Consider the following 25,613-nt stretch of genomic DNA (forward strand, 5'->3'; position numbering starts at 1 on the left):
GTTGAATTTAAATGGGATACCTAATTTTCTATCATATTAGTAAGGTTATATACACTGAATCGTTCACTTTTTTTATAACAATGTACTTTATGTTTTTCAATTTTTATAGCAAATTATTTTTTATTTTTATCTCATTTTCGACTATTATGATTAACCAATATTAACCATAACGATTAACTGATAAAAACCATTAACCAAAACCAATATTAACCAATACCCAATAACTACCAAAATGCATTAACTATTTGTAATGGTTATGGTTGGTTTAGCTAAAAACTGAACCAAACCAACCCCATACACACCCTACCTATGCCTTTGGTTTCTTCCATAGCTTCTATATAACCTAGAAAAGAGTAAAAAAAATATTAAAGAATATAATCAACATTGGATAAGTATTTTAGTCAAGCTGTAACCTTCAATTATACTTAATAGGTGGATATTATAATTAAATTATCATCGGGAGATTAAAGAATCTTAGAATTTGGCTTGAGGTGAGTACATAAAGTACATGTTCCCATATCAATATATTTGATAAAATTTTGATATTAATGATATTATATGTACTCTTAATATCTTCATAGCCTTTATGGCAAGATTGAGCATATGAAATATGTTTTGGACGTGTTTGAAAGAGAAAGGCTATATGGATTTGAAACTTTATTTTAGCATCCTTATTGTGCATCACATATAGGATGGTGGTTTTGAGAGTTTTGAGACCGAATGATTATATTCCTAGAGTTTGAAGGGTATAGCACATTGGAGTTTAAAGGATTAATTTCCTAGAGTTCGAAAAGAGAGATTCCCTTAAGCTTAAGTAATATGATTAGGGATGGAATTTGCAACTCCATTCCATGAGAACTTATGGAAATGGTCACATAATTGTCTAAATTTTGTAAAGGATTAGTTCTTGTTTATGACCTTTGTGGTCATAATTGACTTACTTGGTAACTCAATGGCAATGGGTTGATTTGCAAGAAGCCTCAATCCGAGAGTAGCCATAGACCATTTAGACTACAGAATGAAAGGGCCTTATTGAGAGTAGAGAACTTGGATTGGGTTTAGATGCATATCCATTTGAATTGTTATGCTTTGATAAGATTTATCTAAACTTCGAGAGTAGCCATAGACCACTTAGACTATAAAATGTTTTTAAAATGGTTTAAGAATTAAGACTTAAGAATTGGGTCAATGTCACTACCCAATTTCATTCCAAGGTCAAGTTCTAATATTACTCACTAGGCTCTCTAAGGCTAACATTATTATTATGACATGTTCTCGCAGATAGGGATGATATTTATGGATAGAGACTACTTGGAAATTTAGAAGGCCATAACTTGTGATGTTTTAAAGATTTGTTGGACCAAATCCCGAAACATTGGTTTTTGAATTTTTAAAAGAAAACATTATTTCTTTCAGCATTGGGAAGGAGTCAAGTGGTTGATGTACTCCTTAAAAGGAACTTCATACGTATCCTAAGTTTCAAAAGGAAAAAGGTCGTCCTAGAAGGCTTCATTAATGTTGAATTGGGGGTTGTGTGGATTTGGGGAAGTTCACAACAAGTTATCTGTCTTGATTAAAGGAAAAACCATTAGTTGAATGTCCAAATTATAAAATAGTGTTGTTCTTTCAACCACCCAGGAGGAATATACGGTTATAGAAGAAGCTATCAAGGAACTCATTTAGTTGAAGAACTTCCTATCAAGTTTAGGCATGAAACAATAATATTATGTGCGACATTGTGAGAACCAAAGTGTAGTTCACATGGCGAATAATCTAGTGTTTCACAGAAAAACAAAACACATCAAGATGAATGGTCGAAGTTACGTATGGCTTCAACTGGCCTTCTAAAGACTTGAAGTGAAGGCGGGGGCGATATATATATATATATATATATATATATATATATATGGAGAGAGAGAGAGAGAGAGAAAGATAGGGTTACATAGCTTGGAGGGAAACAAATTGATTGATCGTCCTCAAACTGGAGATCGTTGAGTTGTGGGGAGTAATCTTCCCTTTGACCACGGACAAAGTTGGTGGTGGAAAGCTTCGGTTGAAGAAAAAATCCTTTGAGGAAGTCAATGGCGCAAAGCTTGGGTCTTGAAGCGAGGTTGCGGACGACGAATGTCAAAAAGTGCAACCAAGAAGTAGAACTTCGAATAAAGTTAGAAGCAAAGTCTAAAGACTTTGCAGCAAGCCAAATACTATTGAAATGGAACTCTTCATTTGAACTTCACCTTTGGTGTACATCAGGCTTTTTCCTTTAATGATGAAAATTGGTCTCAGACTCTAAACTTCGGTTTAGCCTAATAAGTTTGGGACCAAATCTGCCATCAATGTATGTCATAGGCCTAAGGTCCGGTCCATAAGAAATTAGGTTAAATGTTTAATAGAAATTTGATTTCTTAGTATGATTGTAATCACCATACTAAAAAGTATGCATCATTGATTATCAATAAAATCTCTCTCTAGCTCATTTGTGGATGTAATTTGATTACTCTGATCAATTTAATCACAGAATTCCTTACATCATTTTTTTCTCATCTTTATTATTGTGTATCGTGGTTTGTTGTCTTTAATCATAACATAAAAGGTCTAAACTTTAAAATTTTAGTCTATTAGTATATTGAATAATATTCAACTGCCATATTTTACCAATAAAAATGTTGTTTATGTTTTGTAGTCGTGATATCAGAAGTGCGGTTTAATAGTTCTAGTAAACCAATAACTATGTAACCCAACATTTGCATTTTAAAAGTTGAATCACCTTTTATGAATTTTCCTAGGTCCCAAGAATGTAAAATTAGTTAATAATCTTGTGACAACTATTTTAAATTATTTTCTTTTCCAATATTTCCTTCATATAAAAAATAATACATGTTAGACAAAGGATATATGGCACCATATCCACATATTAGATATCATCAATCACAATTTGAACATGTGTTTCCAACCAATGTTCAATAGGCTTTCAGTCGTGTACATTCAAATCTTCGAAGTTGAATCAAACGTAAATTTGGAGTGACGGATAAAAGGTGGAAAATAATAAAATTTTGTAAAAAGATTCAAATAAGGTGATAATTGTACCATTTACCCTTTGATTTTCAACTTTGTTCAACAATACTGTGATTACATACCTAAAGAAGAATTAGAGGATCATTCAAGATTTAATCATATGATAACATTCAAAGTCACACAATGAGATACAAGAAGTTGGTGATAATATTCAAATTGTTCATATATTTACAAAAATCATGATTTTTTATCGAAAAAAACCTTTTTAAATTGAGACTATTTTGTGTTGAAATACTTGATTAAAAAAACAGATAATCAAAAACAGAATCACTTCACCGAACACTAAAAACTAATCTACAATTTGAAACTGCAATGATGAAATAATCTGGCATAAACCATGCACATGCATTATGAAGCTAAGATACCACAATACAATTTAAATAAAAATAAAAACATTAAATTCTGAAAAGACCACGCTCATATTGCAACAAAGGAGACCTTGAATCAATCTCATGTTGTCAACATTTGTTAAGAGTCAAATGGCTATATCAAACTCAGAAAGTAGCTAGAAGAAAAGCCTCAGGGGATGAACAAACAAACAAACAAACAAACAAACAGAAATACCAAGAATAAAAATATATATATATATATATATATATATATATATATATATATATATAGATAATTTACTATAATATAGTAGAAAATAAAAACCCGGAATTCTTCATTTCCAGCATCCAATAGCCGACCATATCACTCACTAGAAACGAAAAGTAAACATTGAATTTATTTTGGGATAATAAAAATTAAAAATTAAAAATCGGTCGGAGGATAATTTGGTAATTTAGAGTTAATTTTATTTACCTGTTGTTGGGATGGTTGCGGGTGTTGTTGGACCTGTGGGTAGCCAGGGTATCCAGGGTAGGCGCCATAGTAGATGGTAGGATCTTGAGCAACAGGAACAGGGGCATATCCGTAAGTTTCATATCCATAGTACCCACCATTGTATTGGCTTTGCTCTACCTGAGGCTGAACAAATTCAACTTTCAATTTTCTCTCTTATATTATATTATATTATATTATATCATATAAATAAAAAAACAAAAACAAACCTGTTTGTTTGAAGGACTACGGCCCCACGAAAGTCTCACAGTTTGTCCACCAAATTGAGTTCCTTGTAGCATCCGTAAAGCTTCCTCAGCGCAGCTTCTGCATCAATATTTCTAAAAACTTAGAAATAGTAAGTTACATAAATGGTACCTGATTTTACTCGAATCATAAAGGAGTCAAAGCACAAGGACTTTTTTGTAATTTTACTCAGGAAACATTTTTGTTACCTATCAGCAAATTGAACAAATCCACATCGTTTGCCTAAGGGGATCTTCACATGGACTAATTGTCCATATTGGCTGAACACCTGCCTAAGATGTTCATCTGTTACATTAGGATCCAAACCACCAACAAAAATCTGCAATCACATTTTTTTTTTTTAAATTAGGATTTTTTTTATAAGGCAACATGTTGTCTGATTTTGAAACAAATTACTGACAGTTGTATTATTTGGATCGTCATCATTCTGTGTTCCTTGAGAATTTGGGTATGAAGCTGCAAATAAAGAAAATATAAATGAAAAATACTCAACAAGGAAAATCAATTATCCCTTGCCTCCTTTGCATAACCCCAGGCATCCAACAGCAGATTCGTGATCCAAGAATTAGAGATGAAATTGTATTATTATTAGTACACTCTCATACATCATTAATTCAAATGGAAACTATTTGCATATATTATATAATCTAAATCTCATAGAATCATATCATAACATAAATAACAATGAGAATAAATTACATTTTTGGTCCCTGAATATAGCTGGTTTTTGCAATTTTGGTCCTTATTTGACGTTTTTGTAACGTTTTTGATCCCTGTTTCAAGATCTTTTCGGGACCAAAATTGTTAAATTCAGGGACTAAAAACAATCATATTACTTAAAAAATGGACCAAAACCGTTACAAGAACCCTAAATGAAGACCAAAATCATCTAAACTCAGGGACCAAAAATGTAATTTACTCTAACAATAATGATCATTTATTCCAACTGCATATTGAATGTATCAAGAAACAAAACCCATGATAATGCACATCTAAATCAACTAAAGATATAACCTTAGCAGCTTAGCTTTACCTAATCAATGGAAAATGCTGATTTCTTCAGACACAAAAATGATGGAATATATTAATATTGCCAACAAAAGATCCCACATTCACTTGATTTTTGCACCTTTCTTTTAGGTAGGTCAATGTCTGTCAAACATCTATATAACATTTTTTATTTTTACTAATATTTTATAAAATTTCGGCTCTAGGCAACGAGCTTGTGTCCATATCCTTACAATTCTTTCATAATTTTGTGGTATTTTCGTTGTATTCTTCATGAATCTATGGCTCTATGCTTAGCCCTTCTCACATCAAGTTGCTCAATTACAAAGCATGTTAAACATTTTATATGTTGAAGTTTTCTCCATATTTATATATAAAAGATCTACTTGATATATAGAAAACCGCTATTTTAGTTTGTGACTGTGATAATTGCTTACATGGCAGCATATATTAGTGATCATAAAACCTTGTAGATAACTGAAAGAGATATATAAAACGGAAGTAGATATAAAAGCTTATGAAGGGGGTAATGATCCAAATATGAAAGTAAAAGAAAGACGTTTCAACGGATTAAAAGAGAATTTTGGTGGCTGTTAAACCAGAAATAACCAAAAAAAAAACGTATAACTGAATGAATAATGATAAGGAACAATGGAATAATGTAACTTGACTGAAAGGAAAGCTGAATATTAAAAGGACTTGGGAAAAAAAAAAAGGAAAGCAGCATAATTTGGCCTTGAGGAACTTAAATACAAAATGGCAAAAGGGCAATTTAATGGCATAAAATGGAAAACTGACCTAAGCAAGGCCACCCACTATAGGGTAACAATTTCTGCTGAAATCATTATGCCCGACCCTTTATATGATAGAGCCTCTTGATGCCCTGCTTTGAGACAATACGAGTTTTATATAAGTTTTTGCATTTTGAATATTTTTAAGAGCATTAATGCCCATAATTCTCAAAGCATGGGAAGGAAAGAAATCACTTCGTTAAGTTGGCGTTTATGGTTTATCTACAAGAATCAATCGACCACAATCTTGAATTCATAAAACTTAAGAAGCTTGGAATTTGGATAACACAACTACACAAAGAATATCTAATAACACAAACAAATACAAGAATCAATAAAGAAGATACTAAACAGATAAAAGCCATCAAATTTAATAAGATTAAAACATATATATATAGAGAGAGAGAGAACATGTACCTTTTGGATATTGTTGACTTCCCACACTCTTTTTGTTAGCAGCTGGCCCAATTCGCATTGGTCTGGTTGAACATAATCTTCCATTCATTTCAGTCATGGCACGTATTTGCTCACTCTCATCTCCAAATTTCACAAAGCCATAACCTTTTGTGCGCCCTGTGAGCCGATCAGTTACAACTTTTGCACCCTTAACAGAAGGGTAATGAGCCCTAAATGTCTCCTGCAATGTGTAATCTGTAACATCTGCTGCCAAATCCCCAACAAAGATAGTGTAATCAGGGGTATCATCTTGTCTTTTTTCACCAGCACCAAATGTAGCCCAGTTCAACCTGAAGAGCTGCTCCACATTGGGCATTAAAGTACCATTATATGCTTGTAGATGCCTTTCAGCACCAGCTCGGTTTACAAACTCAATGAAACCATAACCCTCAGATTGACCAGAATGCTTGTTACGTATGACTTTTGCAGAAACCACCTGCAAGCATAAAGGATCCTTAGAATTAGATAGCCATATATTGTAGGATCAAGCAACATGAACAATGCTTTCATCATGCATTCATGGCATAAACTATACAGTTGGTCAGAATACTATTCTAAATCTTCTTGATATGGAGTTTCACAACCATGTTAAAGCTTAATGAACGCATTAATTCTAACATAACTGACACTGACAATATTGTATGTAAAAGTGTTAAGTTTGAAATAAGAATTAAAAAAACAATCTTTTTTCCTCGTGATTACAAGAAAATTTAACACAGTATCTGCAATTTAGGTATATGAACATGGCATTATATAAACAGTATATCATCCATATTCGGACCATTAAAACCCCAATTGTGTCCCCTCTCCCCCACTGCAATTTCTACAATTCTATAAATGTAGAATTCTCGATTGTCTTGGGAATGCATTTAAGGAATCTCTAAATCTCTTTACCCAATAAGAAGACGAAAACTTTGGGATCTAAAATCTAAACAATATAAGATAAACTGTAACTAGATAATTACATGGAAACAGAAATATTAAATGGTAAACACCTCGCCAGTCTGAGCAAAACAGCTAAGGAGATACTGTTCATCCATCCAATACTGCAGATCGCCGATCCATAGCGTACGGATCTCATCGGCGCTAGCTGGTTGAGGAGTCGCACCACCTACCGGTGCTACCGCCTGTCCCGTGTACTGAGGCGGAATTGTGGCAGCCGGTGGTGGTTGCTGGTTGTAATTATACATTTGCTGTAACGGTGGTTGTTGCTGGAACTGTTGTTGCGGTGGTTGTGGTTGTTGTTGATTCATCATCATCCACTGTTGTTGCTGGTACTGAGGGTCCATTAGCGGTGTTGTTGCAGGTTGCATAACGTAACCCTAGAGAGAAAGATCGAGTTTTTGAGAGACAGATTGAATTTGGGAACGAAACGTAGCCCTAATTTAAGAACCAGAACGAGACAGAAAGATCAAAATGAATGATAGACGATATATTTACATAAAACCCCTTTATAAACTTCAACATTTTCTTATTGGCACATATCTATTGAACTTCTTTATACACACCTATTACTTTTAAAAGGTATCAAATTTTCAGCAAATTTGAACTTTGTTAAATATATATTTTCAAAGGACAATTACATTATTTTTATTAATAATAATATAATAATTCCTAGATATAAAATATTATAATTATTTTAAATATTTGAGAAGAAAAAAAATACTAAAACTAAATCATATTAATGGCATATACACGAAGATGCGAGAGAAAATAAATTCGATTTTTGACATTTTTCTATTTTTAACTATTATTATATTTATTTAAATTACATATTTTAAAAAACCATATCATCTTAATGATCTCTATCTATAGTTTGCGTGAATAAAATTAAATATAGACCAAATTACAATAAGGTCACTAAGTTAACCGAAAATTTTGATTTTGACACTATATTTATTTTCTCTCAATTAAATCACTATATTTACAATTTTGTTGCGCTATCGGCCAAATGATCGGTTCTACATGTTCTTCCGGCAACCACTTTTTTTAAATTGTAATAAAATCACAAAGTTTACCAAAATTTTGATTTTGACATTATATTTACAAATTTATTGCAATGTCAACCAATTGACTGGTTACCATCGAACTAGCAGGTTATCAAATAAATAACATTGCAATATTATGATCTGGAAGCCACATCGGATCTTTTTGTGGTAGGACTGACTTTCAAATATATGGTTTGCATTGAACCCAATTTCACATATCTTCTTCTTTTTTTCTCTTCTTCTCGTCAGAGTATTTCTTCACAAATGGCGTTTGAAGGTCGGTCTAGTGGTTCAAACTCACTTAAAATTCAACGAAAAGGACGTACTCACCCTTTCATGAAATGGTGTTTTCGTTTTTGAATCACTTGAGAAAGGTGTACTTGTAGCAGAAGATCTTGACATAAACAATCAGTAAAATTGTGTCCCCTACAACGACACTATTCTTTTAAGGTGTCAGGCCCAAAAAATAAAAGGGTACAAATAACCTCAAAAACTCATTACTATATTTGCACTAAGAAAGTAGCACAAAACAAGCACGGTCGGTCCACACATACACATGACTAGCATATCATGACACTAAGTGTCCTACACTACACAAACAATACAAGGAGTTATCTTAGTTAACTAGCATGCTCGTACTCTAATAGTACCTCTGTCATATCATACAAAGGATATACAATGTCATATGTGGCATGATGAGAAGACTCGCCTGAATCGCAGAACCGGAGAAGCGCAACAACACTCTCACTCATTGAACTAATCAATCCCGTGAACAAACTAACAAAATAAAGATTAATCCTTAATCAACAACCCAAAACTTCCAAGTTTGACCCAAGGTCAAACTGGTCAAAAATCAACGGTCAACGGTTACCACGACGTGGTGACCTCTTGGCAATGTCGTGGGTACGTCCAGACAAAACAGTCGAACCGCATGATTCCACCACGTCATGGACCCTCCTTGGCCACGTCGTGGTTTCTGCCAAAATGCCATTTTTCTCATTAAGAACGTAATCCTTATAAATCAATGCCCAAAACCTCATATTTGATTCTTCTCAATGACTTAATGGATAAAGTTTTCAACTTTACCCATTAATACATATCCATAAAGCAACATGTACAACCATCCATTAAGCCCTCAATATGACCAAAGCTTGTGCATGGTTCAAAATGAACCATGAATTAACACTTTTTCCATCAAATAAGACCCAGAGATGATCACCAAGCAAGTCTAAGGTTCTGGAGTTGCTCACAAAAGATATTTCATAAGTTGTTAGATTCCCGGATTGTTACTTCCAGTGATAACAAAATTATCAAAATATACTACAATTGGGGTCACATTTATTGCAAATTGCATGTAGAAAACTATATTATCAGGCTTACATTTATACATCCTACCTGAATGCCTTTTTAAATTTGTTTGGGGGAATATGATCAGATTACTTCAAGCTTCTTTGGGACTGTTTCAAATGTTATTAAGTCAGCACCAAATTCAGCTGAAACTTGAACTCTTATACTGTAAAAACTCTTTAAGAACCCAAGATTCATTGCTTTTGCCATAGTTCACACTGTAACATGACAAAAGCGGGCTAAATATTATGGTTTATTATAATATAGGATTATGGATTTTGTTTTGATTTGATGTCTGATAAAGTTTATGAATGTTAGACCTAATGGTTGGTGTGAGTATTTGTTTAAGCCCATCCATATTGTATTTATATTTGAACCTTTAGTTAATGCAATGTATTGTATTCTCCTAAAATGGGTTTGATACATTGATTGCTTACTTGGAGTCTTTGTTTTGAATATAAAGAAAGTTGACTTAACTTGTTAGAGTTAGTGGTGGTGGTGGTTGTGTGTGGGCCCATTAAATTTGATAAAAACAAAAAAAAGCCATTAAAACAGAAGACAAAAATACAAAGTACAAACCAATGATATTTTATTTGATCAATACCAAAATTACAAGAAATTAATTTTGGACTGAAATAAAAAAAAATACATAGCCACATAGGGCGTATTTATGCATTTTATTCAAAAAATATTAAAAAATTATAAAAAGGAAAATTGAGTAAACTAACCATTATAAACGAGGTTTTCCAATAAAATAACCATATTTTTTCAGTTTTTAAAAAAATAACCACTTTCTCCGGAATGCCTAATTCCGGAGTATTGTTCATATTCAGGAATATTGTTCATCATTTTTTCAATTTTTTTTTTTATTTTCCAAGAAATTATTTTGTTTATTTTGGGATTTCGAATGCTATATTTTGTAATGTTTAATGTCATCGTTTATCAATAAAATATCTAAGTTTATGCACTCATATTGTATATAGTTCATATTGTTATGTTTGTTTAATTTTTTGTTAAATTAAGAAAAAAAAATGATTTTTTTTCTTGAAATTCCGGAATTTTTCTTCGGATTTCAGACTTGTTCTTGAAATTTCAATGTTTTTTTTCCTTGAAATCCAGAATTTTAGTTCGGAATATGAACAATACTCCGGAATTATGCATTCCAGAGTACTGTTAATATTACGAAATTTTAGCCCAGAATCCGGAATACCGTTCTGGATTTAATAAAAAAAATGTTTTTTTACCTCATTTCAAACAAAATGGTTATTTTTGAAAAAAAAAAGTTATTTGGTTAAAAAATATTTGATTACTTTTTCACAGGTGGATTGGTGGGACCATAACCATAACCCTATTTTGCAAACATGAACCCACCAAATTTACAAGGAAAATTCAAAGGGGAACCAACCTCCTCCTGTTCTTCACGCGAAGGAATAAACAAGATGTATGCAGATGTGCAGCAGCTAATATACTGCAACGATAATGAACAAATCAACAACCAATCAATTTTATGTAAAAAGGCCGCAATTCCAATGTCTTTATGCAGAGCTTGGCTCCATGATCCAAACCCTTTTCAACCACGAAGACCAAGATCTACACAACTTTGAAAAAGCCAAAGAACTGAAGAAAAGATTCAAAACTGCAGCTGAAGAGGCAGAAGATATCGTCGATATCTTTCTATCAGCTGTCTACTGTAGAAACAACAGGTATTCACCTATATCTAATGTCTTTCAGCCCTATCTCCACCTCGAGGTTGTTATGAGATCAATCGAGTCTATCAAGATAGAGTTTATGACCATGAACATCGATAACATGAAGATGGACTCTTCTCTGAGAACTGACAGACTGCAAATGCAATCTTCTGGAACTTCCCGCAGTAGAAATTCATTCGGATTGAAGAAAGTAAAGGAAGAAATGGTTGTGGGGATTGATCGTGATGCTGAGAAAATATGGCACAAACTTGTTGAAGATGGAAAACATCTGGATGTGATCTTTATTGTGGTATGGGTGGAATTGGTAAGACAACCCTGGCCAACAAAGTGTTCACCGATCCCTTTGTTGTTTATCATTTTCATGTCAGTGGATGGGCAGCTGTGTCGCAAACATATGACAAGAGGGATCTATTGATTCAAGATCTTTCAAGTTCTTTCATCAAATCTTGCACAGGAACCTATACTGTAAGAGATACTTACTAGCTTGTGATTGATGGATGATATATGGATACAGAGGCATGGGATAAGTTGAAGTTGTTTTTCCCTGACCATAATTCTGGAAGTTGAATTCTGCTTACTAGTCGCCTCACTGAAGTTGCTGCACATGCAAAATCCCATGGACTCATTCATCATTTACAACATTTAAAAGAAGAAGAAAGTTGGAAGTTGCTGTGTAGGAAGGTGTTCCAAGGAGACGAGTGTCCTGAATGGTTGATTAAACCTGGAATGCAAATTGCAAAAAACTGTCACGGATTGCCGCTTTCTGTGGTTGTGATGGCAGGAGTTTTAGCAAAAGAAGCAAGGAGTAAAGACGCATGGCTAAAAATTTCTGGCAGTGTCCATTCTTACATGGCTAGTGACGAGAAAGGATGTCTGGAAACAATAGCATTAAGTTACCACCATCTACCTCTTCACTTGAGAGTCTGCTTTCTTTTTCTTGGAGGGTTTCCAGAAGACTACAAGATGTATTCACCATGGTTGCTTTGGGTATGGATGGCTGAGAGATTTATACAAGAAGATGGAAGTCGAAGCTTGGAGGAAATTGCCAAGGGTTACCTGATGGATCTAGTTGACAGAAATCTTCTAATTGTACAAAAAGGGTATCTTTCAGGTGATGTCAGACGCCGTAAAGTCCATGATCTTGTGAAGCAGCTATCTATGGAAAAGGGAAAAGAAGAAAGATTCTTCCTAAAAATAGAACCACCATCTAATTGTCTTTTGTGATATCATAAAAAAACAAATCAAGAAATTGAGAAATTGGAATAAGGTAATTACCCCACGTAAGCATCGCCGTGTGGTCACAAATCAAGAAATCGACATTATGAGTTTGTCTCATTCCCCCACCACAAGTATTCGATCGCTTTTGTGCCTTCATAGGAAAACAACCTTAACTGACAATATCACACAGTTTTTCCGTTCCTTTGCACTTGGAAGGGTGTTAAATCTAGATAAAAGTAAATTAATTGGTTTCCCCTCCAGTTTAGCATTACTAAAGGACAATTGCTTTGAGGGAACCCTGTGGGAAACACCCAGGTGAGGAGCAGTTTCAACAACTAAAATTCTTGGGACTTGAAGAGTTAAATATCAAACAATGGGAAGCCTCAAGCATCAACTTTCCATGTCTTGAAGAATTACAGGTGAGGAATTGCGTTGATGTTGAAGAGATACCCCTTGAGTTAGGGGATATCTCAACGCTTGAGTATATTTACGTTTTTAAGTGTGGTGCTTCTCTTCTCGTATCCCTTCAAAAAATACGACAGGAGCAAGATGATATGGGAAACTATGAACTGGCGATCATAATTGATGGAAGGAAAATGCCCTCTTGTGTACCCAATCATGACTCTTAATACGTTTTACGCAACTGACACCATGAATGTTTTGTACATAAATAGTTTTTATAATTGCTACCTAGTAAAATGTCTGTTGGTATTCTTTACCCAAAATTTGGTATTAATTGCTCAATGTGCTTTTATCTTTTAAATGGTTGAATCTTTGTTTAGTCAAGCCTTCTTAACTGAGTTAGAGTGAAAGAATAAGGCAACCTCGCATTATTTGTAGGGAAAAGATTTAATTATTCCAATCAATTGACTTAAGCATCATCGGGAGCACATGTTTCATTTAGCTGTTAGTTTGTTTTTGATGACTTTTGTTCCTGCGTTGATAAACTTAGTATCAAAGCAGAAAAGTGTTTTTTTTCTTTCTAAATCATGAATGCAACTCTTTGATATGAAGAAACAAGATGCCATATAATGGAACTTCATGTTCAGCACTTAATAAATTACTGAAATTCATAATTCAAAACTTAAATTGTTGTGATTTGTGGAAAGGCACATCTTCTACAACTTTTATCACAAGGTTATATGCAAGAAATAGGAACATACTTCCTTGACTTGTTTATTATAACATCCTACTTCCATTTTTTACATTTACAACATAATACTCTAAAAAATCTACCCAATTATACCAATATCCAAATACAGAGCATATTTCACTACTATAATTGGGTAAGATTTCAAAGTATCATGTCCTAATAAAAGAAAAATCAGAAGTATTTTTCAGAGAGCAACATCTTAATAAGAAAAAAAAATGAAAGTCCAATATTGTAATAAAAAGAAATGGAAGTAAGATGCTATAATAATACACAAATAAAATGAAAGTACATTGCTATTTCTTGTATTTGGCCCTTTTTCACATTAATTAACTATATATGATTCTTAAATACAGATTCACATTAACTTTTTAGGGAGGGCAGGTGGCCACCCATACAGACAAAGGGTAATAGGGTCTATCCCCCATACCTCTTATCCCTATTTATTTCATACAACTTGTGCATTTACAAACCCAAAATATATGTGCATCTAACATATTCAATTCTCATGAAAATAAGTACAATTCCAAATTCAAAAATATCCTACAGAATTAAGGAAGTTGGTCAATTTTATTTCACACTATAAAAACAACAAAAAAGAACACATAATCATGTCTTCTGTGAAAGAAATAGCTCCAGAAGGAAATAAGAGAGACAATTTATGAAGGATTGCAACTCTATACTCGTGCTTTTGTTATCGACTAAATCTGCACAACATAAAATTTTTATCGTGTCTTGAAGTACGTTACACTACAAATTCACACCTTGATGGTTTTCTAGTCTCACTCTTTTGATTTGGTTTCTGCATTCTTGATCCCCACTGATAAAAAGTTTGGTATAGTTTTTTTTTTTTTTTTTTTTTTTTTTAAGAGGTTGATTGATAGTTTAATTGCTGGTCGATTGATCAATTTTTTGTTTTTGTAACCGATTAATTGACTTTGCCAATTGTATATTAGGAATGCACTTTCTTTTTCTGTATGATTAAGTAACTGTATTCACGTTTCTTAATCTTGTCTAATAAAAAAGAAAGTAATTTTGTTATCTTATATTAGAGATCTGTTTAGATTCGCCATTCTTTCAATTTTTTATTTTATTTGATTATAGGTGTCATAATGGGCAAGACATGGAGTACGGGAGATTCTTTGATGCTAATAAACATGGAAAAGACAGGTTGTATATGGCAAAAAGATGGTAATTCCCCATGATTGTTTGAATGTAACTCGCACAGATGACTGATGAACTTGTTAGCACCTACTCTTAGTTTTGTTATTTGATTTAAAATTTTCAATTTATTGTGTAAACAATTCAGAATAACTACCAGTTATATCTTTATTATGTGATGAAAAGTGAGAATGTTACTTAGAGAATGGTGGCACCAACAACGATGGTGACCACGGGGGAATGTGGTGTTTTTGCAATTTCGGGTTATGGTTTAGCTAATGACCCCAATCCATGATTGTTATGTTTATGTAATTTTTAATGACTTATTCAAATATTTCTTGCTACTTAAGACCCATCATGAATCATGATCTTTTGTTAAAACTCTGATAGATCAAAAAGATGGGATTTCCATGGGATGAGATTTTATGTTTGTTCAATTATATGTATATGTTGGTACAGATATATTTAATGTTTATCATTCGTGTTATATTGATCTTTTGTCGATGACTATTTGAGTTGACGTGTGCTTTTAAAGTCATTCGTGCGGTATAGAACAAAATATTACATTATAATACTGTATATAAACAAAAAGACCGATGAACAAGGATGTTATGATGTATTTAGAGTTCACTTGAATATGAATTGATCGAAAAATATTTATATGTTTATGTCGTATTCGTTTATCGAAGTTCATTTTCAACTCATGTAATGTGAGTTAGGCAACCTCTTACAAAAGGAAACATGAAGTTGTTGGTTCATAAGGGTACACAATTGCAAAGAACCAAGAAACAACTAGAAAAAAGAATGAAACGTTTTGAAAAACCAACAGTTTTGTATTTTAGAAAAACCGTTTTTTTTTTTTTTCGATTCAATTTGGTTTCTTAGATTTAAAAAAAAAAAAAATAAAAATAAAAATAAAAAAAAAAAAAAAACTAAACTGAGATATACAAATTTATATCATTTTATGTATATGTTTAATTCATTAAATATGTTAGAAAATATAATAGTTATCATGCATTTACGAGTTCTATATAAAATTACAATAATAAGCACATATGATGTAGGCTTTGTCTTGTATTGTTTCTTTATAGGAAATTATGTATTTATCCGTTAAATTTTAGCAAAATTATTACCGAAGAAACCCATAAATGAAAAAATAGAGTAAATTACATGAAAGAAAACCACAACCTCCTTTTCTTTCGTCTTCTCCCCGCCAATGCAACCTAGAAAACCTCCCCACTACAAGTGTGGAAAGAAACATTAAAGATCTAAAGAAATAATTGACTTACTGTAATCAAACCATTAAAACAGTATGAAGAGGAAGACCCCATTAAACGGTTTACAGGTTGTGAAGGGATATATATTAAAGGCAAAATGACACCATACAGGAGTTGCTCCAACAACAAGAAACAAGGTTTGAGGTTAACTAGTATGGCGTGACCAGATATATATCATATGAGCAAGTTGCTTTACAGACTCAGGACTCGTTAGAAAAACCTCCGAGTAAAAAGGAGGAAAAAATGAACATAAACCATGTGAATATTTCGTATAATTTACTCATCAAAATAAAAACTACAAACTAAAAAAATGAGAAACCAAAATCATGTTAATCTCTAGTAGTCAATAAACTATTTTCAATGGTCTATAAAATATGCTACATTATGAAAAAAAATAATAGATTTTATTAAAAAATGATATTTTTTAAAACTTTTTTAGCTATAAATGACCGGAATAAAAACTTTTTAAAACATGAATGATTTTTTGAAATTTTAAGAAATTTAAATGATTTCTCTAAAAGAAAAGTAAAACAATGACTTCTCAAATAAATTATTAAAATATAATATGTTTTTTTCTGAAAAACTCTCATTTCTCGTCGGTTAATCCAACATGTTAATTCGGCCCAACTCATAACCAACAATTACATATACAGGTGCACATAGGGGTGAACAAACCGGTTTTTTTTCCAAACCGAACCGGTTCGGTTCCGATTCGTGAATAGTAAAACCGATTCAGGCATAAACCGGTTCGGTTCAAACCGGTTCCGTCTTAGAAAAACTCGAACCTATCTAAACCGGTTCGATCAGTTTGACTACCGGTTCTAAACCGGTTCACGGTTATTAAACCGGTTCTAAACCGGTTTCAATGTCTAAAATCTCGAACGGGTGCAAACCGACGGTTCGGTTCTTGAATCGGTTCGGTTCCTGGTGGACCGGTTCAGTGACCGGTTCGGATCTTGAACCGGTTTTTTTGTGCAAGCCTAGGTGCACAAAAGGCATAGGCCTTTTGGCCAGACCTAGCATTTCCCCTGCATGGACAAGCTTTAACCGTTCAACAAGACTATCGGTCTAGGCCTATAGACTATACCTAGATTGGGCTTCAAACCATGTAACTGGGGTACTTCCGAATTTTATAAAACTAGCTGTTGTGTAAATTTGGGTGCTTGCCTCTTCTTTACCTTCTTTCTAAAAGTAAGGTAAGAGCTTTAAGACCAATTTTTTTAAATATATTTCTATAAGTTGATACTTTACAAATTTATCATATGATTGGTTAAAGACATCCTATTAAATTTCTAAAATATTTTTATCGGTTAAAATTATATTATTTTATAAAAAAAATTAATTATGAATAATTAATTAGAAATTGGATTTTAATAAAAGTATGCGTAAGATGTCTAAATGGTCTAGTTATGTTTTACCGTATAGACTATAGCTAGTTATGTCGAGGCCTTTGAGCCAAAAAGAGGTGGAATTTGGGCCGGGCAAAACCTTCCCTAACCACTAACCAGCATTCTGGGTTGGGCCGTGTCCGCGCCAAATTGTTCAGCTCTATTTATATATTTATAGAGTAATTAAATTGATTTTTACTTTTTATGCCAACAAATGTTCATACTCAATCAAATTATAACAAGTGTCTTCATTCCATATTTTTTTAACTAACTCATTAAGGCTATACTAGGAATACTAGGTTATAACCCTTGGAAACCATGGTCGGTATATTTAAAATTTCTATATAAATAGAACTAATAATAAATGTAAAAAACCAAGATATTGTCGATTGTAAGTAATTATGAATTAATTTGTTAAACAAAATAAAATAATAATGTTATTAGGATAAGATTTTGTATTTTCAAAATTTGGATTGAATTTCATTTGTTACCAAAAAAAGGAAATAATAAAAAGGGATAATGACTTAACAGGGTAACATATTTTTTGATATGTACACATTTAGTCACCGAGATTTTTTTTTGTCCATATTTTCCCATTGAACTTGTTGAACTGTTCAAAAAACATCCTTATGACCTGCAATCATAGGTTTAACCGGTTTCCGACGAGTCTCCTGTCTTTTTCTCCGGCGAGGCTCCGATGTTCATGATTTTTCCGGCGAAACATAATCTTTTCATAAAACAAAGATTAACACATCAAATATATTCCAGATTCAAGAACACATACAAAAATAAATATATAAACACACATACATACACATCAGATCACTATTCATCGTCTTTAACCTCCAAGCCACCATTAAAATCGAGTTCTTGGGTTTATGATTTTCAGATGATGGTGTTCGAAGGGAGTGAAAAATAGTATGTGTTGTTCCAAATTCTACTTCAGAAAGGAAAGAAGAGAGAAGTGTATGAGTGTTGTTCCAAATCATGAACACACTAACTGATCTGAAAATCGTTCCAAAAACCAAAATCTCATATCTGGGAAGAAGATGAACACGATGAAGATCTACAAACAAATAAGATGAACACACACACACATACTTCGATTATGGAGGCTAAAACACATACATCAGATATGTGATGAACACAGATAAATATACATCAGATTATTGTTCATCGTCTTCAACCTCCGTTCATGGTGTTCTTAAGCAAATCTGAAACGATTTCTTGAGCAAAACTTTGGTTTTTTGAAGAATAAAACACCAGAAATGATTTCTTGAGCAAAACGATTGCGTCCAAGGCAGATCTAGCAAAAAACGAAATCATACACACATGTAGATATAGGTTTGTGTTTTGATCTAATACATACACACACACACACATTCAAATCTGAAGAAGTTCTCAAGAACACGATGAACAACCCTGATGAACCTAATAAAGATCTCAAGAACACGATGAACAAACCCGTTAGAAGATCTCGATAGATCTGGAATTTTTGATCGAAGAAGATGAAGATGAAGAATTATTTTCTGGGTTTGAGTTCTTGAGTTTGAACAAAAAAAGATGAAGATGAAAAATTGATTTCTAGGTTTGATTTCTTGACTTTGAAAATTCAACACCCATATGGGTTTATGTTTGAAATTTGTTCAGATCTAACAAAAACACACACGTAAATCTGAAATTTATGATGAACTCGTTTTTTGATCGTTGTTCTTGAAGATGTTTAACCTTGGTTGAAGGGGTTGAAGACTTTCCAGAGGAAAAACATCTAAATCTAAGTTTTTTGGTGTTTTTGGCCGGATACTCGCCGGAGTCTCGCCATAAACCGGCTAAACTACCGATAGCAGGTAATAAGGATGTTTTTTGAACAGTTCAACAAGTTCAATGGGAAAACATAAACAAAAAAAAAAACCTCAGTGCCTAAACATATACAAATCCATAAATATGTTACCCTTTTAAGTCATTATCCATAATAAAAATCATAGAAAAATGTCATGTGTCAAAAAGACATTCTAAAAAACTGACACATGTCATTTTTCGGTTTCATTTATTAGTAGAGGTAGAGGTAGATATCAAATAAAATTAAATTGAATGGTAAATTATCATAATTTTAGTAGGTAGAAATAATTGTAGGCATAAAAGTGTGGTAAATTTAATTTCTCATATTTATATGTCCCATGTCCCACAATCATCAATAGAAATCTAGCTATACCACTGACCACTTTACACTCTAGATTCTCGCCAAGAAGCTCCATTTCTTCCCCACTGCGAGCATCAAACATCTGATCTGCTAATTCGTATGATCATCTTCACTAAATCTCTATAATTTCTGTATATAAATCGAATTCGGTCGCGTATATGATAGCATTCTCTTGACTCGGTTTCAAATCGCTAATGTTTCTCCATTTCCCCCCGAATTTCATTGTAAGTTCAGGAAACCAGTACCTGTTTAGCAATTCAAAGAAACTAAATATGAAATTAGGTCATTTGTTTTAGAACATTATGCAATTGGCGATTTATGTAGTAGGTTTAGTTGTTTACCATATCTTGCTAAATCGTTCATAACAGTAATGTTTTAGGGTTTTGCCTGGTTTATAAACAGTCTGGATTTGCATTTTGAAGCTGTTTCTCTTTGGTCGTTTTGATCAATACGAAACAGTTTAATTAAAAGGGTTTCCAACTTCTGCTATGCTAACCCGTTGATTACTGATCCTAATACACTTGATTAAAGATTCACCATATTTACCTAGAATCTAACTGCTTCAGTCCTTCATCGTTATCATAGATTTGAGCTCGAAAACATTCAGAAATCCATGGATAGCCATTTGAAGAAATTGTTCACAAGATATAATGAACAATTTGGTTCAGGCCCTGGACTTGGTACAGGATCAGGAACTTGTTTGATGAACATCGAAAACATTTCTCCTTCTTTCATCAAATCCCTTTACAAAGCTGCAGCATCTTTATACAGAACAGATCCATGGAAGCGATTTCAACCTGATCATCTTTTCGGTCTTAAAGTAGGAAAAGATTCAGATTGGCCAGGAAAGAAGCAGCTCTTCCCTTGTGTACAATTCATAGGCGGAAATGGTGGAGATTTAGCAGTATACATGTTCAGATCAGAATCCGATGCAAAAAAAATGACAGGTTCTCGAGAAACAATCCGTGTCCCAAATCTTGAGATCATGAGAGCAACATATGAAGTCGAATCATTAATGCTTCCTTCACATAAAAAAATGATCAAATCTTTGTGTTTAGAGATTTCAGGTGACAATCGTTACCCTGTTTTTGACATTTGTCGTTGCAATTCATCCGGTGAGCTTCGATGCAGAAACCCCACAATCGAAGAGCTTCGATTCTTCTATGGAGTCATGAAATCCGTTTCATTAGTTCATTCTTTACTTCAAGAAGATTACAACACCCCAAAATGGTCAAAATCCCTTCACTTTGACCCGTTTATTGAAACCGTTGATGTACAGTTTCCTTCTGAAATGTCAAAAAGTAACAATCTTGTTGCAGTTACAATCTCACACCCGCCAGGTCATGGATACACCGAAAAAGTCAACTCAAATCCCGGGTCAACCCAGTCAACCCCTACTAAAAAAACCGAAAAGGTCAACTCAAATCTCGATTTAAGACGTTGTGCACAATGTGATAAAGAAGTTCCAGGTGATCAAATCACAATTTGTGACCATTGCAAAGGTGTAATCTATTGTGATTCCTTTTGTCAAAAGCAACACTGGAAGGAATCACATAAAGCTGAATGTGGGCTTTATAAAGTGATGATGGAACGAGAAGAGGAATTAGCGATTCCGGCCTTCACATTCCCGTGTTCCAATTCCGACGTTCACCCGTGTAAATACCTCGAAACGATCGGTGTTCATCGAAAAGGTATGTGGAGACGAAAATGCCCTTGTTTTTCTCACTGCCCTTTCGGTTCACTCCCTACAACAGACCAAATTCAAGATTCTTGGGGCGGGTTAAATGACGACGAATACCCTCATGAAAAGTCAAAGTCAAAGTCAAACCCGGTAATTATCTCGGGCTGGCCCGAGTATTACAACCTCCGGTCACTTCCTTTATCGAGCCCGGTTGCTCATATTCTTTCCCATCCGTTAACCGTTTACTACATACTAACAACTTTAAGTATCACTTCCAAGAATCTTTTACTCAAGGGTAAAAACGTCATTTTACACTACATCGGACCCGAAGAGGAGCTCGATTGGATGCTGGCCTTTTCAGAAATAGATTCTACACTAAACGGGCCGGGGAATTTACAGATAGTTATGATCGGTCCGAAAGTTCCGAGTACTCTATCGGGGTTGACTTTTCAAACCGGGACCCACGTGCGTGTGAATATGGTAAAGGGTATTTACCAAGAGGAAGCGTCTTTTTTACCTCGGCCTGATTTGGTTGTAGGTTTAAACTGTGGATTTGAGAGTAGTTCTAGTTGGTTTGGGGCTCTTGAGGTGGTAAAATCTAAGAATTTACCGGGGTTTTTTACGGATCAATCGGAGGTTTTATGTGGAAAGGCGAAACAAGTTATTAGGGGTGCGGGATTGCATATCACGCATCCTGTTACGCCTAATCCTTTTCGGTCTCCCGTGAGGAATTTCGGTGTATCGAGTAATCTTCCTTCGTATAGTAATGGGTTTGTGTTTGGAGTTAATACTTAAAGAGGTGTTACAAAATGGTATTAAAATAGCAATAAACTTTATGGTTGTTTAAAGTTGATTCAGAAGTTATTTGGACTGGTTTATAATTTTGGATTATGTGAACATGATAAAATGTGTGGCGTAATTATTTGTTAAATAGCTAGTTTCTGGTTGACATTTTTTATAAAAGACATATTCTAATGATTTTCGTGTGAGAGGTTTATATTGTGTATGGTTGTGGAAAAACTTTTATTATTTCTTTTGGAAAAGTTAAAAAAGAAATGAATTTTTCATTTTCAGTTTTTATTGAAAATTTTAGAAAATGTGTTTCATTAGAAATTTTGAGTTTTTATTTTAAAGTTTAGAAAATTAGAAAACGTATTTGTTTAGAACTTATGGTTTTTTTTTTTATTTTTTATCGGTTTTTATTTTTCAGTTTTTGTTATATTAAACAAGGTTTAAAATATTTTTTGGAAAAGAAACTGTTGAATTTTTAAAGTTATTTTAAATAAGTTTGCGGAAGTTGAACACGATGACATTGATAAAAATTAAAATGGATCGGAACGTAATACCTAAAACGATGCGTAGAGATGATCTTGATGATTGATTGCGTTGATTATATGGATGATTTTGGATAGAAGACTCTGCTATTCAGAAATAGAAAATCTATTTCAATAGAGAAGAATATTGAGAGTTAACTCAAGTTTTAAACACACAAATAACTTCTGGTTTATTTCATTATTTATAGGCGCGGAAGAGCCGGTTACACTATGATTGCAATACAACAAAACAAACTATATTTATATTTTAGACCCTTACACTATGGAGGGTCTTACACTTTATTTTACATCCTAAAGACACTTACTTTATGTCATATTCTACCGATTAGTACAAATAATAATTATGCAAGACAAATGACAAATAAATAATTACAATTCCTTCCACACGGAAAGGACACGTGTCTTCAATAATGTCTTCAATAGGTTCTTTGTTCGTCATTGCTTACATCAATCATGTCTTCAATAATTTCTTCGTGCGTCATTGCTTACGTCAATCGGGGAGGGGGGGTGTTAAAGGTGGGTTTGGGGTATGTAAGGGTGGGTAGGATATGGGGTGCGGATGGAGTGGAGTTAGTGTAGGTAGCTTGGGTGTTTATCGTTAGAATGAGTTGACAGTGATGAGTAGGGTAGGTAAGGTGGTGGGTAGGGTGGGGTAGGTGTGGATGCAGTGGTGGAGCCAGAAACTTTTGTAATGTTAGCACGAAAAAATTCTCGATAAAGATAATAAGATATTTATTTTAAATCATATTTTCATTAAATATAACAAATTAGCACAAAAGTATTACATTTTAAAGTTGAAATCTTTTTCGAAAGCGTTACATCACTCATTTGATATTTTCATAAGTGTTTCTTTTTCTACAATGCAAATCAAAACATCGTTAATAAAATCATCACCCGTTTTATTACGCAAGTCGGTCTTCAAGAGTTTTATTGCGGAAAAACATCTTTCAACTGTTGCGTTTGTGACGGACAAAACCAAAGTCAACTTTAATAACCTACAAAAAAAAAAAAAAACAAAATTTTCCGGTTTCCACCATCAAACGAGAAAGGTCCGCAATATAGTGGGAAAGTTTAGGAAATAGACAAGTATGAAAAAGCAAAGGCGGTGGGCGGATAGTATGGAAAACCAAATGTACTTTCAAAATTTTCATTTTTCTTAAAAAAAACGTTTCTAAAAATCAGAAAATATTTCCACGACCAAACATAACCTTACACAACAAGAAAAGGCACCTTTAGGGACGACAAAAAGCGTCGCAAATAGTCAAGAAAGTCGCCCCTAAAGGTATTAGGGACGACATGTCGTCTCAATTGGGTCGTCGCAAATACCTCGTAGCTAATACTCCAAAGTCGTCCTTAAAGGCGTCGTCTCTAATACTTATCGTCGCTAATACCAGTCGTCGTCCCTAATAATATTCCGGCCACCGGCCAAATATTCCGGCGGGATGTGTCATCGCTAATGCTTAAGATCGTCCCTAAAGGTGTCGCCACTGATGATTGTTTTTTTAGATAAAATTTATATTTTATATTAGTTTATAGTATAAAAATGCAGAATTTATAAAATTATAAAACATATAATTTAAAAATCTGCATTACATAAAACATCAAATAACATAAACAATGTATATCACATTAACATCATCTAAATCCATAATAACATCATCCATAACATAAAACAATATATACTAATCGTCTTCCCCATCATCGTTTTCATCGTCGTTGTTGATCGCATTGTCGACTTGTTTGCTAAATGAGCGGATAATATCTCCAATTGCCGTCACAAATGTCGGGTTTTGGAGAAAAACATTAACATCCACATCCTATAAAGTAAGAATATAAGTTAAAATATATCATACTATAAAGACAAATTATTCTTACTTAACAATTAAGTCACCCTACAAAAGTTTTATGCGGTTCTTTTTTTTTATTATTCATACATATTATTTATGAGCAAAAAGTTGTTATTTAAAAATGTTACACTGATGATGTTATCTTTACATTTGATTTTTTTAGTTTATTTGTAACAATATTTTATATTATTGAAATTTAAATAATATATACTCCTATGTAGTTGCACTTATCTTTACACTCCTTTTATCTTAAATCAAACCATATACATTTTTGCAATTATAACATCATATATACACTAAATTAATATACAATCAAACACGGTTTCTTGAAACAAATTTTCAAATGCACATACAAACATATACACTTACCAAATAGACATATACACATACCAATTCAATACCAAATACAAAATACCAATTATACATATACAAATACATATATACAAAATACCAAATAGACATATACACATTCCAAACATACCAAATAGACATATACACATTCCAAACATACATATACATATACACATATAGACATACACATATATCAAACACATTTTCTTGAAATACATTTTCAAATAGACATACACATATATCAAATTCCTTATACAAAATAAACATGCAAACAGTGGAGCCGATGGAAAAGTTCGTCGAAGACGGTGGATGTCGCCGGAGACAGTGGTCGTCGCCGGAGACAGGCGGTGTTAGGTGCATTTCATGTACCCATTTTGTAGCTTTATTTCATAAAAGTACATTGCATATAGGCTTAAACTCATGCATTTTGCATGTTTTTCGGGATTTTTCATGAGGCAATTTCATTCACATACTTTTGTGATATTTTAGGGACTTTTGGAGGTAGGATCTTGTTGGAGGAGGTAAATAAGAGTTGCGGACAAA

The 25,613-nt window shown here is 33.3% G+C and overlaps 2 protein-coding genes and 1 pseudogene across 8 annotated transcripts; 2 read left to right on the forward strand and 1 right to left on the reverse strand.

Moving 5' to 3' along the window:
* Positions 1-3,475: 3,475 nt before the first annotated feature.
* Positions 3,476-7,836, reverse strand: RBP45B (RNA-binding (RRM/RBD/RNP motifs) family protein). 5 transcript variants are annotated; one of them, XM_079059284.1, is made up of 7 exons: positions 7,415-7,830; positions 6,381-6,855; positions 4,565-4,620; positions 4,353-4,483; positions 4,128-4,224; positions 3,880-4,044; positions 3,476-3,775 (listed from the first exon to the last, which is right to left on the reverse strand). In XM_079059284.1, the coding sequence occupies exons 1-7, from the start codon at positions 7,730-7,732 to the stop codon at positions 3,773-3,775; spliced, it is 1,245 nt and encodes a 414-aa protein (XP_078915410.1). In that variant the 5' UTR covers positions 7,733-7,830; the 3' UTR covers positions 3,476-3,772. The 5 variants fall into 5 exon arrangements, 3 of the variants coding, with proteins under 3 accessions (XP_078915410.1, XP_078915411.1, XP_078915412.1); XR_013715492.1 differs by lacking the exons at positions 3,476-3,775; positions 3,880-4,044; positions 4,128-4,224 and adding an exon at positions 5,971-6,055 and having other exon boundaries at positions 4,414-4,483; positions 7,415-7,835; XM_079059285.1 differs by lacking the exons at positions 3,476-3,775; positions 3,880-4,044; positions 4,128-4,224 and having other exon boundaries at positions 4,349-4,483; positions 7,415-7,834.
* A 3,314-nt stretch (positions 7,837-11,150) lies between these two features.
* On the forward strand, positions 11,151-15,076 carry LOC145123578 (putative late blight resistance protein homolog R1A-10; annotated as a pseudogene). The gene is made up of 2 exons (XR_013715201.1): positions 11,151-13,100; positions 14,936-15,076. The product of XR_013715201.1 is annotated as a putative late blight resistance protein homolog R1A-10 (transcript).
* A 4,789-nt stretch (positions 15,077-19,865) lies between these two features.
* LOC145125549 (zinc finger MYND domain protein) lies at positions 19,866-22,419 on the forward strand. Of its 2 annotated transcripts, none has more exons than XM_079060995.1 (2): positions 19,866-19,954; positions 20,443-22,419. In XM_079060995.1, exon 2 carries the CDS (start codon positions 20,471-20,473, stop codon positions 22,331-22,333), a length of 1,863 nt encoding a protein of 620 aa, XP_078917121.1. In that variant the 5' UTR covers positions 19,866-19,954; positions 20,443-20,470; the 3' UTR covers positions 22,334-22,419. The 2 variants fall into 2 exon arrangements, with proteins under 2 accessions (XP_078917121.1, XP_078917120.1); XM_079060994.1 differs by having other exon boundaries at positions 19,871-20,081.
* The last annotated feature ends 3,194 nt before the right edge of the window (positions 22,420-25,613 follow it).

This window comes from Lactuca virosa, chromosome 7, assembly GCF_052849685.1.
Source record: "Lactuca virosa cultivar CGN04683 chromosome 7, Lactuca_virosa_CGN04683_v6, whole genome shotgun sequence".
NCBI lineage: Eukaryota > Viridiplantae > Streptophyta > Magnoliopsida > Asterales > Asteraceae > Lactuca > Lactuca virosa.